Below are 18629 nucleotides of genomic sequence, written 5' to 3'. Positions count from 1 at the left end.
TTTTTTTTTTTTTTTTTTTTTTATGTGTAGCCATTTTATAAAAATTCTGAATGTGTCAAGGCTACCGGCAAGACCTGCCGCGGGAGTTTATGAAGGCCTAGAGTCATAATCAAGTGTTTGCTTGTCTCCTTACCGACAGAACAAGAGGGGGACATATAAACGATACAGTACTCGGAAAAGGACAAGGACTGAGCTGCAAAATAAAAGCCAAGGGAAACAAATGCTTCCACATCCAAACGTAGACTACTTATCAGACTTTGAATGAGGCCTCTGAGCTGGCCATTGTGGCAGTGCCAGCCACGTGCAGGATGGGCTACTAAAAGTCATCCCCACATTCTTCATGGATAACATCCCAACTGTGTGGCCAACTGGTTCTTGGTTACTCTAAAAAATCAGGCCAGGAGCTAAAAATCTGAGGCTTATACTGCTTTTGACATGCCAGCGGTACCACCAGAGCTCTACAGGTTGGGTCATATAATAAAGGAGGGGCATGGGATTTGGAGTCAGGAGACTTAGGTTTTCCTTCTGGCTCCACTTAATGCAAGTCTCTTACTCTTTCTCAACTCCCACTTCCTCAGAAAATAAAACAGGAATTATAATACGCCCTCTAATATTACAACCAAAGGGTCATAGTGGCTGTATAATGAGATAACTGCAATGATTTATTGTGCAACTTCTTATATGTTATAAAGATTTACATACACTGCCTCAACCATCACTTCAACCACTTTTACAAATGAGGAAACTAAGTCTCAGAGGTGAGCAAGTAACAAAGTCAAAATTCAAATATGGAAAAACAGTCAGTAAAGTGTTAAATGTCTCTTTAATGTTAATTGTATTTATCACTGGCTGGTAGGACATCCCCTTTAAAAGGGGTCTTAAGTAACTGATTTGCATATCTTGTTTACTGGTTGAGAGGGGGCACTGTTTACTCAGACATAGCATCTCAGGGTTACCGCTCAAAAGGGCATGAGAGAAAGGGAATGTAGCCTGCTGTTATTCTTAATCTAACAATTAAACTGTACGAGGGTTAGACTGTCTGGATAAGACAAAAGAATATCTCAATCAGCACACTGTCTCATTATCCACCATTCTGTAATTTTGAGGCAGAGAAAAATAAAGACCTGGGGTTTTAACTGGACAGCCTAATTTATTTGAGTATGATTCTACCAAAAATTATAGTAAAGTTGTTAACAGTATGCGTTTTTCTTTTTTAAGGTGAGAGAGACCTGATTCTACCACTTAATTGTATGACATAAACAAATAATTTAATCTTTTTGAGCATCCATGTCTTCATAGGTAAATGGGGATAATAGAGTAAAACTTTCCAGATGGTGACATATTAAGGAAACAATGTGAAAAAAGCACTTAGCATCAAGGGTAGCACATGGTAGGTATTCAATAAATAATGACTTATGATTATTTTCCTGACATTTAAAAACTGATCAGCGATCAGTTTCTTGGTTCTAGACTGCTTTACCTGTAAACTCAATGTCCACAAAGACCTTGATTAGAGCTTCTGCAAGGTGGGATGCATAGGGAAAGTTGCAGAACACACGTTTCCGGTGGAACACACTGGATACCAAGGGATTTGGGGTCTGATCCATGTGGGGCATCACTGCTTCCAACACCTCAGCGAGTTTGGCCCTTAGGTGGGGATTCTTCATCCTATGAATATGGCAGAAAGCAAACTGAGCAGGCAGAAAATTTAACTCCCAAATTTATAACTATCCTCTCCATACGAGGAGTCAAAACATCATATATCATCTGTACAGAGAGTTACAGGAGAAAACACGACTCCGCAGTTTTAAGTCGGTCAATTTCTGGGGGATATGCAGAGTGTACCATTCAGCTCTTTAAGATCACAGCTTATCAATTACGAGGATGAGTACTTAAGTTTCTATTTAATGCTCTGCCATTCTGTTTACTTCTCTATAACAATGCACGACTTACTATTCTCTGACAGCTTCATCTGGGATAAACTTGCCTTTCCAAGCTTTGTGAGGCTAAGGGCCAGGATATAATTATTCCACGTTACTTATAATGCATACCATGTGCGCCTAATACTTGTTGACTTACGATTTTTCATTAGGTCTGCTCAGTTCAGTGAAGGACTGGCTTCTACCTATGTCTCACTGACACGGCTCAGGGGATTGTGGATCTCTTCTTTGTGCAGCAAATTCTCACTTACATACATACTGTTTCCTTTGGCCTACCACCAAAAAATCAGAGAAGCAACTCTACAGGTCAATGAGCATCTTCCTTTGGGAAGGAGGACTAGAAGCTATGAATGCTAAGACTTGAGATCAGAGAGCATTTACCCAAGTTTACTGCTCATCCAACTTAGAATTTTAAGAGCAAACTTTGTTATCATACATTAGAAGATCATTAGCACCTGGCAAGGTCTCTGGCATTAAGGTAACTATTTTAACCAGGGACTAGCAGTGAAATTCCCATCAGGTACCTTATATGCAGGTTCAAATTCTCTGTGGGCAAAGTCCTTTGTTTATTATGCCTCTCAAGTGTGGGATTTTGGGCTACCCATAAGGGTAGTCAGGTGATTCATTAATGTTAACACAACTTCTGAAGGCAACCCCTTATGATTCAGGCTCGTTTATTTCTTGGTTTAGAAGTCTTCTGAATGTTTTGCAGCTCTAAACTGTGACAGAGCCACGCTTTCAGCACTTCACCTTTCTATGCTTCCAGTGAAAATGGTGATAAAATGAAGGACATGTTCCAGGGAATCTGCTGATGTCTCCAAGATGTCATCGGCAAAGCGGCGGAGAAAAATGAGGAAATCACCCAAGTTATCTGCAAAAAATTCTGAGAAAGAAAATATTCACTGGAATTAGCCAAACATCTGACCCTTTGTATTATGCAATATTTAAATTCCTCCCTTTTACTCTACTTAGTGAAGGTTAAAAAAACGCCAAATGTCTTGTAGGTACTAGAAATGATGATAAATTAATATAGAATCTCCTTTGAATGTAAGTCATTTTAATTTTTATCCAAGTAAACAGAATAGTAGAGACATAAAATGTTAACACACCAGTGCAGTTTAAGAAAGTATACTGGTAGGCATATACTTCCACACTCAAGGTTAACTGTGTGTCAAAATAACCCTTTAGATGAAAAAGAATCTTGAATAGAAATGAATACATTAGATGACTATGGTCTTCACTCTCTGGGGTCCTCCACTGGTCTTTGCCTTCTAGTATTTATGCCCTTGTATATCTCCTCCTATACTATTCCAGGGTAGAAGACACACTATGGGGCACAAAGAAGTGATGGCATGTCATTTCCATAATTAGGTTATAGAAGCCTACAGCTTCCATTTTGGTTCCCTGCTCTGAGGGAAGCCACCTGCCATACCATTAGCAGTACTAAGGAGAGTCCTGTGTGGCCTGGAAAAGAAGCCAGCAAGCAACTGAGGTTTGCCACAACCACACGACTAGGCTTGTAAGCAGATCCTCCAGCTCTGATCGAGTCTTCAGATTCCCATGGCACTGGTGGACAGTCTGGCTGCAACCTCACGAAGGACCAGAGTCGGAACCATGCAGCTAAGCTACTCCTGGATCACTGACCCGTGGAAACTGTGTGTGATAATGTCTGTTGTGTTAAGTTGCTATGTTTCGGGGTAATTTGAGACTCAGCAACAGATGACCAGTACAGTGATCAAGAACATGTAACTTGATTTTGACGGACAGTTTCTGCCGGCCCCTCACCAACATACATACATACACAATCTCACTTCTGGGTTAACCAAGAGGAGATGATTTTATTTTTCCAAAGAATAGCACAGGGGGGTGGGTTAGACAAATAAATCTGTAAGTTGAATGACAAACAACAGTAATGATAGAAACTAACAGCTCTGAAAACCCTGACTGCACTTCGTCCTTTGAAGACTATTTTCTTATCTGCACAGCAGTGGCGACACAATGCTGAGGAACAAGCTTTCAGTTCCCCCAGGCTTCAGCCAACAGACATTACCTACAAGTTTGAGTTGTTTCTCCAAAAACAGCTGAATGATAACTAAGGAAGGATATTTTGAGGATTAAACTTCCAACGTGACCCAGTTAAACTTAGATGGCTATAAATAGGAAGCTCCCAAGGGAGAGCCTGCTTACCTGGCACGTAAGCCAAAGAACTGTAGCCATCTGGCAAAGGAAAAGTTAGCTCTCTCGGCTGTGAGCCTTCATTGCCTATGGCCAGTTGAACTAGGAGAACGGCCATGGACACCTGCAAATTTAGGCAGTTCTGCAGCATTTGCGGCTCAGTCATGGCAGTCTTAGTAGAAAGATAGACGGTCATCAGTCGTTCAAACTGCTCACGGAGGTTGTCTGCAGCCGGGCTAGAACTTTGCTGAGCATCCCGCCAGGCTACCTGCAGCCGATGCAGATTTTGGTTGATTTTTACCATCTGATCATGCAACCTGCCCCCAAGAAAGCAGAAAAGACTGGGTCAGGAGGCTCATATGGGGACAGTTGAGTACAGACCTTTTTTTTTTTTTTTTAATTTTAACATCTTTATTGGAGTATAATTGCTTTACAATGTTAATTTCTGCTGTATAGCAAAGTGAATCAGCTATACGTATACATATATCCCCATATCCCCTCCCTCTTGCACCTCCCTCCCATCCTCCCTTACAGACCATTTTTGAAAACCAAATCCTCACTTATTTATTCTATTATTCCCTTTTAGGATGTAGGGAGCTGCAGTTGTGATGACACAGAAGGCAATCACAAAAGTTACTGACAGGACATAGGTGGGGGCATAGCACCGGGAAAATGTTACCAAGTATTCAAGAATTGAATCTAATTACATAGATTAGTTGTCTTCGGCTGAAATGCACCATCCATAGAATGGCTCGGTTGAGCAGGGTGTAGATTGGGCTTTTATTATGTACAATATATAACGACCAGGCAAAGTACAAGAAGCCCAGCAGGGTAGTTTGACACCAGACAAGTGCAATGATTGTACCTGGATGTGGTTATATGGACAGTCTTTCCATGGTTAGTAGAGAACTAAAGCTGGTGAGAAAGGAGTCTAGATTACTAATGACCACATATCAACCAGTAGCCACCTATGATGCAGCCTAAGAGCAGCTTCCAGTCCTCTGATGCTCAATATAAAATTAAATGATTCTTCAAAAAGGGTCAGCTAAATGTTCTCTAATGAAAGGAAGACCCATAATTCAATGTTATAGATAGTTGTTTCTATGTGTACAGTCCAAAGTCATTCTTGGCCTTGTGGATAACGTCTAGGGTTAGCTAGCCAATACTGGGAAACTAGATGACGTTCATTTTTGTGTTTAAATCTAGGTGGTTGAACAGGTTAAACACATGCTAAATGTCTCACTTAAAATGTCAATGATAGGGATGGAAAATGTCTCTAATAAAGATATAATTTCATTTTTCCAAAAATTTGCTGAGTTTTGAAAAATGCTGTGTCAGTTTAAGTATCCTGAAAAGGCATTAAAAACTGCTGTCCTCAATATACCTTCCTATAGACTGTGAGTGAGTAGCTATTTTCTCCCCTTATTTATACTTGTCACAGTCAGCTAAATCAGAGGGGAAAAAAAAATCATAGAATGACATACGGTTAGCCAGAACCAGACAATTTTTGGAAGTCATACACTTTAGCTCTCAAATCTTTACACTTCCAGAATCCTCCTTATCTTTGATACATAGATTTTTATGTTCCTACTGATCTTATTGAAATACCTTATAAACATTTAATTTTGTCAATTTTGTCTCTATACCATAGAATAAAGCTTTCTCTTTTTTCATCAGGAATAATAAGTAATGAAAATTCAAGAGCAGAATGTGAAATGTTAAATGAAAACAATTCCACTTTAGCAGATGACAAAAGGAAGATAGTGATTTAAAAATTTGCAAGTTTAGAGAAAAATACTAGTGTATCTTTAATTTTAAAAAGTTTAACAGGTCAAAAATTAAAAATAAATTCAAGTTATATGGATAAAGCCACTTCATGTAGACACAAATAAATGCATATAATGCCCTTTTCCTACTAGATCCTAATGTCAGCCTTCAGAATAAAGTGAGATTGTTATCTGTAAGACGTACTTTCAACCTTCTGGTTATCAACACAACCAAGCAGTTCTCTCCTAATGACATCCGAGGAGTTACCTGTGAAATCCCAAGTACAAGGTGTACTCTGTCAGGACAAGGTTTTCTGTTACAAGGTTGTAGTTCTGGGGAAACTTTGGCTCCTGCACAGCTGGGATCAAACAGGTTTCTTTGTCCAAACCTCAAAGAAATTAAAAGGAAGAGTAAATGGCTTGCCAGAGACATCTATCTTGGCTCCAGTGTCCCCTTATTCTAGTTCAACTTCTACCCTATTAGTGAATTAAGTAATATCTTCTTAAAAACACATCTTCTCACATTCCTACTCTCTTCTCTAAAAATGTAATTTGGCTTCTCAGTCTATAGAAATGCAGTTAAATCTCTTTAGCTTGATCATGAAATCACCAACAATTAAAAGGAATGATAGCACTGTAGATTCTTCCAGGGGATAGAAAATAGATCCATTTGTATCTATTCTGTGCTTTTCTGTATTTAAGATTATTTGCTTTTGAGCATGTTACTTTTTTTTTTTTTTTCTTTCTTCTCTGCGGTACGCGGGCCTCTCACTGTTGTGGCCTCTCCCGTTGCGGAGCACAGCCTCCGGACGCGCAGGCTCAGCGGCCATGGCTCACGGGTCCAGCCGCTCTGCGGCATGTGGGATCTTCCCGGACCGGGGCACGAACCCGCGTCCCCTGCATCGGCAGGCGGACCCCCAACCACTGCGCCACCAGGGAAGCCCAGCATGTTACTTTTATAATTAGAAGAGTTATACAACTGGGAGGAAATACATCAAGATCGAGTGATTCGTTTTGAGTGGTAGAATTAAGAGTGATTTATCTTCTTCTTTTCACTTCTCTGTATTATTTGAGTTTTCCCCAATATTCTTCCTCCCTAGGCTAATATTTCCTGCCAATTCCCATACCCCTTCCCCCATCTACCCCTTGTTCCAGCCACATTGAGCTTCTCACTGTTCCTTAGTTAAGACATTTCACAGCTGTGTACCTTCATACTTGTTTTTCCCTCTACATAAAGGGCCTCCTTTGCTCCTTTGCTTGATAAACGCAACTCATTTTTCAGGACTCAGCTACGAAGACCTCCAGCTTCTGTAGAATTAATCATTTACTCCCTCCTCTGTGCTCCTGTAGATTAGCCCTAGACCATATTATGATGATCTGTTAACATATCTGCCTTCCTGTGGAGACTTTGAGTTCAAAAAGGACAGGGAATGTACTTTATTCATTTTCATAATGAATGAATGAATGAGCGAATATCCAAGTCTGCCAAATTCAGAGAGAAGGTCTCATTAAAGGACAACATCTAAAAAATAACAGTTTTAAAAAGCTTGCTTTTTTAAAACTCATAATAGCTTTTCTTTTCGTCTCATCTTCTTTGAGAAAGAGGGACCTCTGTGAAAAAGGATATAGAAGTGAACGGCTTAGATGTTACGCACACACTGTTTTGACAAGACCAGCTCCCCCTTACCTCTCATGTGTACATTTTTTATTTTTCGTTCTTCATCATTCAACTCCTTCAGGGCACAGTAAGTGGGATTAAAGGTGAGGAGCCGAGAGGATCTGGGTTTGCAAAATGGCTGGCATAACTTCAGGAGAGCAGCACCCAAATTCAGAAAGAAGGCATCCGAGGCATACATTTGGAAGAAGATTTCTGGCATCTGATTGGCCCAAATCTTGGTGCGGCCTGCATTTGCATGCAAACAGTTTCCAAGCCAGGACAAGATACAGTGTTTGGTTTCTGGAGAGAGCTGGAGTAAGTTCTTCAACATCTGGTAGATCTTTTCATGGAACCGAGCCATGAACTGTTTAACCAGAAAACACAACCACAGAACATTCCAGTTTCACAATCCTAATATTTGTTACTCTCAAATCTTAGCCACTGGCAATTTCCAAAAATACACGAATCCTAATCCTCTCCCTCACTCTCCCTGTGCCTTACGCCACCATTTCTGATTAAAAAAAAAAATTTTTTTTTTTCTGGGAACTTTTAAGAGATTTCCTGATGAGCTGCCAAACTGCAGGTAGCATTTACATAGCTTTAGAGTAGGGGATGGTAAACTTTTTCTGCAGAGGGCCAGATGATAAATATTTTTGGCTTTGCATGCCATATGGTCTCTGTAGCAACTATTCAACTCTACCACTGTGGCATGAAATCAAGCCATGAACAATACATATACACATGGGCATGGCTGAGTTCAATAATCCTATTTACAAAAACGGGCGGCAGGCTGGATTTGGCCACTGGTATAATTTGCCAACCCCTGCTTTAGAAAGTTGTGATGATGGGAGATTTAAACTGCCCCCAATTCAACCATTTATTGTCATATGTTGGCCAGACTTCTACCATAATTTATGCTAAGCCCAAAAAGAGAGGACATAAGTAGAAGGAGGAAAAGGAAAATAATTTGGCTTTTAAGCTGGAGTTCAGTCAGAAGATTTTAGGAGCTGAAGTTATAAGAAATAGCTTGGTGAGAAAAATGAGGATTGAGAGCAGGTAGCTGTGCTACAGCACAGGGCAAAGAAGAGCAGCAGCTCACTCTTAAACCACACAAAGGTTTGTGCTCTGCTCTTAGCGCCTGCTAAAAAGAGGGCCATTTCCGTACATGATTATGGTAGACAGCCAACCAGATTGATCTGCTTTCCCAAAGAGGCTCAAGCAGCCTTATCTGCATCTGCTTTCTGAGGAAACGATACTTAATCTAAGACCAGGGGGCCGGGATACACCGGTAAACAGCTCCACCTGGTGAATGTTGGCCTCTTGTACTTTGATCTCCTGGGGACTGGAACGAGATGGATTCAGGAAGTAGCCATGATTTTCCACTACACCCGGAGTCTTTAATAAGCAGGAGATATTCAGGATTACTCCCAGCAAGGTCTTCTGGTACATCTGCCCATTACTAGGATCCTTGGGCTGAGTGTATTCTACAAAAACCTGTAGGAAAAGACAAGCCTAGTTATTTGTCTGTACGATGAGATAAATGATGGGATGAGAGGGCCTCAAAGAGTTAAGATTATACAACAACCAATGTATCTTTCTCTTATTCCATAGGTAATATTACACTGCCCTCAGGACAGGGAAGCATAGAGTATTAAGCTTCCAACTCAACTGAATATATATGAGCTTTCAGACCTACCTTTGCCATATCCTTTTGCCTGGTGAAATACAGAAGAATGTCCAGATATGCATACAACGGGATCTGGCAGAGTTCTAGATCTTTTATTCGGCCCAATAAAATATCAAACACTGGAATCATGACTTCTGGAAATGTTCGAACTTCCTCATCCAGTATCAAGGCTTCGATGACCTCATCCAGAAACTCAGCTACACCTTCAAAATCTGACAGAAGACAAGAGAGAGAGGAGGCCATAAGAATTTTTAGACGCCTCTACACACAGCTCTTTACTCTTCTGATACTTTTGATAATTCTATTGGTATTCAACCTCAAAGGTCAAGGTGTGAGCTCTCTTCCTTAATTTACGCTGGAACCATAGTGGCTCTGAGGCTTTCTAATGCAATTAGAGGAATGTTACACTTGGAAATCAAATGTAGAAGCTCATAGATGTTGCTTATGTACTCACGGCCTCCTAGGATGGCTTCCAACATCAAATCTACCAGTTGCTCGTGGATGTTTTGGTCAACATAGATCTCAGGGGTGAGGAGAACTGTTCGGGTATTGGACACAGTGAGGTTCCTGCACTGCACCGCAAAGGGTAGCAGGTTCTCTGGAACTTTGGTAATCTGGAAACAGCAATGAAGAGAGGGAAGAGTCTAGCTCTGTGACCTGGCACAAGGACAGATATAGCAAATAGAAGGGAAAAGACATTGTGTCCCAAAACAGTAGTGCTTTCCTGTGGATGCTTGAAAAGCCACGAGAGTTCATTCTTTGGTTTAAGGAATCACCTAACTGTTAGAAATTCTAATGCTGGAAGTGATCAAGCTTAATCTACGCTGTTATATATACCTTAGTGGAAATGAATTTATCAGACCTTTTTTTAATAAGGGTGTGATATATTAAGACGTTTGTAGAGAGAATAATAGGAGGCACTTGTTAATTGAGGAAAGGGGTAGACCCCAAGCCACAGAAAGGAGAGACTAAAACTTTAGAAGATAAACTAACAGTGCCTCTGATATCCAGTTCCAGATATAATATGATGTATATAAATTGAAATAATAGACACTGATCTTGGGACTTCCCTGGTGGTCCAGTGGTTAAGACTCTGTGCTTCCACTGCAGGGGGTGTGGGTTCGATCCTTGGTTGGGGAAGATCCCGCATGCTGCACAGCACAGCCAAAAAAAAAAAAAAGACATTGATCCAACTCTCTGGCTTATGTGTTAAAGTCATACCCAAGAGGACAATAGAGTACTCAATACGGATTATTCTTTTACCTCTTCCTTGGCTCTTTGGAAACAGGAATAAAGGTAACAAAAAATGTGCCTCTCCCCTGCATCTCGATCAGCAGAGAGATTCAACGTTGTAGAAGAGGTCATGTTAATCAAGTGGTTGCCTGGATCTTGAAGTAATAAGCGAGTGAAGACGGCCTATTAAGAAACACAAATAAACAAAAATACTAAATCATTGCAAAGTTAATTTATTTTTAAATTTTTTTGATGTGTTTTTTATTGAAGTATAGTTGATTTACAATGTTGTGTTAGTTTCAAGTGTTCGGCAAAGTGATTCAGTTACACACACATATATAGCTATTCTTTTTCAGATTCTTTTCCAGTATAGGTTATTATAAGACATTGAATATAGTTCCCTGTGCTATATAGTTGGTCTCTGTTGTTTATCTATTTTATATGTAGCAGTGTGTATCTCTTAATCCCAAGCTCCTAGTTTGTCGCCCCTGACCACTGCAAAGTCTATTTTAGAACATTAAGATAAAAAAGATAATTTTGACACAGGTTATTATAAGAATCACAGAACGTAGAACAAACGGGGAAAAAAGGGCTCAGTGTACCATTACTTTAGAAAATATTACATATACAAGTTTAATTGTTTATGTAGTTATCCTAAAGCAAGCTTAAGTGTCTAGCATAGCCCCTAGCACAGAGTAAGCATCAAAAGAATATTTGTTGAATGGTGTGGAGAATTGGAGATTAAACTCCTATGTGAAATCTACTACTCTGCGTCATTGCTGACCTCACTCAGACTTGTATAAACACAGTTTAAATGTACTGGGTTGGCCAAAAAGTTCGTCTGGGTTTTCCCACACCACTGTACAGAAAAACCCGAATAAACGTTTTGGCCAACCCAACTATGAAGTTAAACTACAAGTTGTCAAGTCTTCCCTATCAAACTTTTATTCCTTTAATGTTAATTAGGCATCTGCAAGGTAAAATGCATTGTTTTGATTTTGGAAAAGATATAAAAAAAGAGATGGGGTTAAAACAAAAAAAAAAAAAAAAAAAAAAAAAAAGAGATGGACCTTGGCCTTGATAAATATTAGTGTCTATGGGAGAGAGAAGACAGGCTCATAGAGAAGCCAAGACATGAGACAGAAAGAGACAATTCCCATAAGAGATGCATGGAGATTACTGCCAGAGCCCAGAGGAGAAAATAACTCCTACTTGGCAAAACTTTGTAAACAGGATGGCATTTTAACTAGGTCTTAAAGGATGGGTAGATTTGGACATGGGACCATGGTAGATGAGAAGATTCCAAAAGAGGAACACCACAAACAATATAAGAGATGGAGCTAAGCAAAGCCATGGTTGGAGAAAGGTGAGCAGAGTTCAGCTGCAAGGCTAATTTTTCCTGAAGCCACATGTAAGGAATGTAAGAATGGTACCTGCTCTACGTTGTTCATATCAAGCCAGTCTTGATCTTCCAGGTCTACTGCCATTTCTTCCAAATACACACAACGGCTGGGGATGCCATTCCCACTTTTCAGGCTTGGGTCACCTAGCAAATGGTTTTAATCTGGTAAGTTAAGGATAATGCTTCTGTCTTATACAGACAACTGATCTTGATGGCATTTCTCTTGAACCCCAAGTTTGACTCAGGTAATATCAGAATGATCTTGCCACACAGAGCAGTACCTAAAGATTTAAATCATTTTTACCCCTCGAAGAGTATGTGCTTTGTTATAAATCTAACATCATGACATTTAAAGAGTAAATCCCAGACATCAGCACTAATTCTGGGGTTTAACTACAGATAGGGCACAGAGGGGAAACACTATCTGACCCTTCTTGGGGCTTTCATCTAAATGTTTAGGTCACCTCTGAGAAGAAAATGGATTTAGCTACCATTCCCATTTCCCTTTTAAGGTAGTAAAGGCAGTAGCTACATGGCCCAGTCAGTATCAACACAGAAATGAAAGTTGTAGCTGTGTCAAAATTCTGCTTTAGGTCACATTAAAAGCTTCCTTGAAATATAAACCCTGTGTTCCAGGGAGTATGATGGGCTTGTTTAGCCATCAGATACAATAAGTTTCTAGGAGCAAGTCCCTAGCCCAAGCAGGAAGGGCAGGGTAATAAATACACTAGCTGCAAAGATGTAACTCACTGTTGTCCAGAGTGATGAGGAAGATCCTTTGGATCATGTGATTGATGTTGAGTTGCTCACATATTTCCTGCTGTGAACGGAATGAGCGGCTAATCTCAGCCACAGAGTAATCAAATTCATCCAGGCTCTCTGACACACTATTATCTGAGTCATCTGGGCTGGCTGGGAGTTCATCTGCCAGAAGATGTAAGTCGTTAACAGTTACAATGCTCTCTTTAAGAGAAAACCAAGTACACATGATAAATGTAACCAAGAGGAGGATAATTTGGGGTGTTAAACAAGTTAACTATCTAATTAGTGAACATCTCAAATCAGGCAACATCTTTTTTTTTTAATTAAGGTATCATTGACATATTAGTTTCAGGTGCACAACATAATGATTCGATATTTATATATATTGTTATTGTTATATAACAATATATATATATTATATATATAATATATATATTATATATTGTCATTGTTATATGATCACCACAATAAATCTAGTTAACGTCTGTCACCATACATAGCTACAAATTTTTTTCTTGTGATAAGAATTATTACGATCGACTTTCTTAACAACTTTGAAATACACAATACAGTACTGTTAACTACGGTCACCATGCTGTTCATTGCATCCCCATGGATTCTTTATTTTATAACTGGAAATTTGTACCTTTTGAAACCCTTCACCTATTTTGTCCATCCCCCCCACCCCCTGCCTCTGGCAACCACCAATCTATTCTCTGTATCTATCAGCTTGTTTTTTGTTTTTTTTTAAAATATTCCACATAAGTGAGATCATATGGTATTCGTCTTTCTGACTTATATCCCTCAGCATAACGCCCTCAAGGTCCAACCACTGTCCACCTGTTGTTGCAAATGGCAATATTTCTTTTTTATTTATGGCTGAATAATATTCGTGTGTGTGTGCATGTATGTGCGTGCCTGTGTGTAATTACATCGTTTTCTTTATTCATCCGTTGATGGACATTTAGGATGTTTTCACATCTTGGTTATTGTATACTGATGCAATGAACATGGGGGTGCATATATCTTCTTGAATTAGTGTTTTTGTTTTCTTTGGATAAATACCCAGAAGTGGAATTGCTGAATCATATGGTAGTTCTATATTTATTTTTTTTAGGAATCTCCATTCTAGTTTCCATAGTGCCTGCACCAATTTACAATCCCAGCAACAGTGCACAAGAATTCCTTTTTCTCCACATCCTTGCCAACACTTGTTATTTCTTGTCTTTTTGATAATAGCCATTCTAAGAGGAGTGAGGTGGTTTTGATTTACATTTCCCCAATTAGTGATGGGTTTTTTTTCATAGATTAGGGCACCTTTTAATGTACCTGTTGGCCATCTGTATGTTGTCTTTGGAAAAATGTTTATTCAGATCCTGTGCCCATTTTTAAATTGGACTGTTTATATTTTTTGCTATTGAGTTATATCAGGAAACATTTTAAATACAGAATTCTGAAATCCCTGGCTATAAAATCTACCACATTTTAAAAACCAAAAGTTTTATTCTTTGTACTCATAATTAATTGTATTCCAAAATGCCAATAGTAGCAACACTATCTTCCCTACAGAATCCTAGTGGGCAAAGAATTACCCAATAGATCAGTATACCTTTAATTATATTAAATATGGCTTGGGGCTTCCCTGGTGGTGCAGTGGTTAAGAATCCACCTGCCAATGCAGGGGACACGGATTCAAGCCCTGGTCTGGGAAGATCCCACAGGCAGCGAAGCAACTAAGTCCGTGTGCCACAACTACTGAGCCTGCGCTCTAGAGCCCACAAGCCACAACTACTGAGCCCGTGTGCCACAGCTACTGAAGCCTGTGCGCCTAGAGCCCGTGCTCTACAAGAGAAGCCACCGTGATGAGAAGCCCACGCACTGCAATGAAGAGTAGTCCCCGCTCACTGCAACTAAAGAAAGACTGACTGCGCACAGCAATGAAGAAGACCCAACGCAGCCAAAAAAACAAAAAACAAAACTTCATAGACTAAAAACGATCCTAATTTTTCTTTTAATGAGCATTTCTCTAATTATTAGTGAGACTGGATTTATTTTTTTTTGGCTGCATTGGGTCTTGTTGCTGCTTTTCTCTAGTTGAGGCGAGCGGGGGCTACTCTTCATTGCGGTGCACAGGCTTCTCACTGTGGTGGCTTCTCTCGTTGTGGAGACGGGCTCTAGGCGCATGGGCTTTAGTAGCTGTGGCTCAAGGGTTCTAGAGAGCAGGCTCAGTAGTTGTGGCACACAGGCTTAGTTGCTCTGCAGCGTGTGGGATCTTCCCAGACCAGGGCTCGAACCCGTGTCCCCTGCATTGGCAGGCGGGTTCTTAACCACTGTACCACCTGAGAAACCCGAGACTGGATTTTTAAAGTAACTTGATTATCATATATAAATCATTTCTAACTTATTTTTGGTTGTACTGTGTGGCATGGCATGCGGGATCTTAGTTCCCCAACCAGGCATTGAACCCATGCCCCCTGCACTGGGAGCATGTGGAGTCTTAACCACTGGACCACTAGGGAAGTCCCTGTTCCTAACTTTTGTTGTTTTTCCAATGAGTTACTTTTTTCTTCTTGATTGTATCCTTTTATTTTTTACAAAGCAACTTACAAGAGCTTCTCAGAATGGCACTCATGTTAAAGTGGTATATAAGTAGGTTGTTCATTAAAAGCTACACACAAGTCTGCATCTGCTTTTCTCCTCTACTGACAAAACAGTTAGCTCTAAAAGTCCAGGCAAAACTCGCAGAAGCAAGAGTTGTGGGACTTCCCTGGTGGTCCAGTGGTTAAGAATCTGCCTTCGAGGGGCTTCCCTGGTGGCGCAGTGGTTGAGAATCCGCCTGCCAATGAAGCGGACACAGGTTTGAACCCTGGTCCGGGAAGATCCCACATGCCGTGGAGCAACTAAGCCCGTGAGTCACAACTACTGAGCCCACGTGCTGCAACTACTGAAGCTCAAGGGCCTAGAGCCCGTGCCCCACAACAAGGGAAGCCACCGCAATGAGAAGCCTGCGCACCACAATGAAGAGTAGCCCCCGCTTGCCACAACTAGAGAAAGACTGTGCGCAGCAACAGAGACCCAACGCAGCCAAAAATAAATAAATAAAATAAATTTAAATTTATTTAAAAAAAAAAAAAAGAATCCTCCTTTGAATGCAGGGGACACTGGTTCGATCCCTGTTCAGAGAACTAAGATCCTACATGCTACGGGGCAACTAAGCCCGTGCTCTAGAGCCTGTGCCCCACAACTAGAGAGCCTGTGTGCCGCAACTACTGAGGCCTGTGCGCTCTGGAGCCTGTGTACCACAACTAGAGAGAAGCCCTCACACTGCAATGAAGATCCTGTATGCTGCAACTAAGACCCGATGCAGCCAAATAAATTATTTTTAAAAAATAATAATAAATAAAAAATAAAATAAAATATCTTAAAAACAAAAAGAAGCAAGAGTTGCTTCACTGGTGACTTTTGTAAAAGTGAAGCTCAATAAAGGAGGCCAAAGGTTTTGGTAGAGTACTAACTGCTGGTGGAAAACAGGTTAGATCAGGTGGCCTGAAAAATTCACTGTAAACAAAGATGATGAGGTGCCAAAATAGTAACAGAAGGGCATGCACCTGATTTGTCCCCACTGCTTGGTGGCTGCAATGCTCCCAACCCTAGCCAGCCTTATGTCTGTTTATAGCCAGAAGGATGAGCGTTCTGTCACTCTATTCCTATACCACTCTATTCCCTTTTGAATTCCAAGAGTAATAGGTGCTGATTAGCAAAATTTCCCTCAACCACATACTTAAAAACTTTATTTTCTCATTTCCTATTTTTCCAACTCCTCACTCTCCATTCTCTCCTACAATCTCTCATTCTCATCCTGTATTTTAGAAATCTGGGAAAGTTTTCAGAGATGGAGACTCAGAGCTGCCTATTTCTATCACATTAAAAAAGTCAGCACTACATGTATTTCTCCCTTGTTTCATCCATCACTTTGTCTACTACTCATGTGTCTTCCCCTGACCTCCTTTTTCTTTTTCTTCTTTTTTTAAAAATTTTTAAAAATTTATTTTTGGCTGTGTTGGGTCTTCGTTGCTGTGCGTGGGCTTTCTCTACCTGTGGTGAGCAGGGGCTACTCTTGGTTGTGGTGCGTGGGCTTCTCATCGCGGTGGCTTCTCTTGTTGCAGAGCATGGGCTCTAGGCGTGCAGTTTTCAGTAGTTGCAGCACGCAGGCTCGGTAGTTGTGGCTCACAGACTCCAGAGCACAGGCTCAGTAGTTGTGGTGCATGGGCTTAGTTGCTCCGCGACATGTGGGATCTTCCTGGACCAGGGCTTGAACCTGTGTCCCCTGCATTGGCAGGCAGATTCTTAACCACTGTGCCACCACAGGGAAGTCCCCTGACCTCCTTTTTATCCAATCCTAATCAAAGAGTAAGGCCACAACTTAGCTACATATCTGAATACTTCTGAAATAAACAAAATAAAGGGAAAATATAAACATTTCTCCTTTCCTAAAAACAATAACACTATTATTCTTTTTGGAGGAAGGAGAAGGGGAGCAATTTCTGGCTTGTAGGATTGTGAATACCCTCAGAAGACTAATATATTTGAGAAACAGCATCCTACTTCTTCTAGTCCATATGTCACCTTATAGGAGGGAGGTAGACTTGATGTTAATTTTGGTCCCAGATGAGGAAAATCATTTTTCTGATTAATAAGATATTATCCTAATTTTTTTCACATTAAGGTTAAGGATCAGATTTTCCTAGATGTCTGTTCTGAAAGCAGTAAGTTATGAAAGTTGGCCACTCTATGGAGTGAAAGAAGCGTTCTGCTTGAGATAGACTCTGAAGCACTTGGCTTAAGAACAAATCTCATTTATTTCTCTACAGGCCAAAAAGCTTTTATAATTCTTCCTTCAACAAATCTGCTTTCTACAGCTGCATGTGACTTGGTTTCCACACCTTCGCCTATAACCTCAGTTTCCTATGTTAAAACAAATTAGTATCCTGGTTAAGTATCTTTCACTAGGTGATGTTTAAAATAAAAGAGCTTCACAGCTTTGGGATCATGACTGGCATCTGTTACTCTGGAACCACCTGTCATCTGGTCTCTTCTTTATGCAGGAGATAGGACAGGGAGAAGAACCCAAAACAAAACAAACAACAAATATGAACAAAAAAACCCCTTCTGCCCTAAACTTAAATTCTAGTTGCAATGAAGGACCCAAAGAATACTTAAGTTGGGAAGACCCCATTCTAGGTCACCTCATCTGCTGCTACTGGCTCGTCCACTTACCAGATTGCTGCTTCAGCTGCTCTTTTTGGATTGCTGCAAACTGCTTGGCATCAGCCAGGGAGCCAAAAAGAGCAGCAAAGGGGTTACTTGAGATGTTGTTGTTATTCTCCTGGTCTGTCATTTCACTTTAAAGTATCCTCCATCCAGACCTAGGGGGAGGGGCTATAGAAAGGACAGGTATTAGACGCCAAAGGGCAGATAACACAACAGTTATAATATTATCATAGTTGTTTCTTCTCTCATTTCTTGAATACATGTTAAAAGGGTTTGGGTAAGACTTGCCAACTCCTATTCCAAGATTCAAGACAATTTTTGGCAAAATGGTTAAAAACCTACCAACTGGACAAGTTGACTTGATTTGGGGGTGGCTAAAACCAAAAAGCTTAAAAAATGTTCAGCTGGAATGCATTTATCTATTGACATGTTTCTATTTACTATACCTTTAAAAAATAGATTAAATAGAAAGAATTATTGAAGTCAAAGAGGAAACTCAGCTACTAATTGTAACAACAATGTGGCACTTAAAAATAATATGACAAAAACTATGGATCTCCCATAAATCCCTAGGCTGGCCGACTAGTTCTCATTCACCACGAGCATAAGGTGGTGCTTGCACAGGCTTCTGTGACTTAAGAGTTGGAGCTGGGAATTCCTCAGCTACACAGAAACTAAATGTAAGTCTGTATGTCAGATGTGGAATTGCAAACCAGGACAGGAATCAGATTAGCAG

The 18629-nt window shown here is 40.3% G+C and overlaps 1 protein-coding gene across 1 annotated transcript in view; it reads right to left on the bottom strand.

Moving 5' to 3' along the window:
• The window catches only part of UBE4A (ubiquitination factor E4A), a 35305-nt gene that overhangs the window by 12195 nt on the left and 4481 nt on the right, over positions 1-18629 (bottom strand). Inside the window, exons 2-13 of the mRNA XM_024751693.1 lie at positions 17900-18061; positions 12611-12784; positions 11892-12004; positions 10489-10641; positions 9680-9839; positions 9235-9437; positions 8841-9032; positions 7569-7902; positions 6150-6270; positions 4128-4432; positions 2691-2823; positions 1481-1668 (exon numbers count right to left, since the gene is read on the bottom strand). Coding sequence (XP_024607461.1) covers positions 1481-1668; positions 2691-2823; positions 4128-4432; positions 6150-6270; positions 7569-7902; positions 8841-9032; positions 9235-9437; positions 9680-9839; positions 10489-10641; positions 11892-12004; positions 12611-12784; positions 17900-18020 — 2197 coding nt within the window. The 5' untranslated portion in view covers positions 18021-18061. The remainder of the gene's footprint in view (positions 1-1480; positions 1669-2690; positions 2824-4127; positions 4433-6149; positions 6271-7568; positions 7903-8840; positions 9033-9234; positions 9438-9679; positions 9840-10488; positions 10642-11891; positions 12005-12610; positions 12785-17899; positions 18062-18629) is intronic.

The sequence above is a fragment of the Neophocaena asiaeorientalis genome, unplaced genomic scaffold, assembly GCF_003031525.2.
Source record: "Neophocaena asiaeorientalis asiaeorientalis breed wild unplaced genomic scaffold, Neophocaena_asiaeorientalis_V1.1 scaffold479, whole genome shotgun sequence".
NCBI classification, from domain to species: Eukaryota; Metazoa; Chordata; class Mammalia; order Artiodactyla; family Phocoenidae; genus Neophocaena; species Neophocaena asiaeorientalis.
This window is presented reverse-complemented; position numbering and strand designations above follow the sequence as displayed.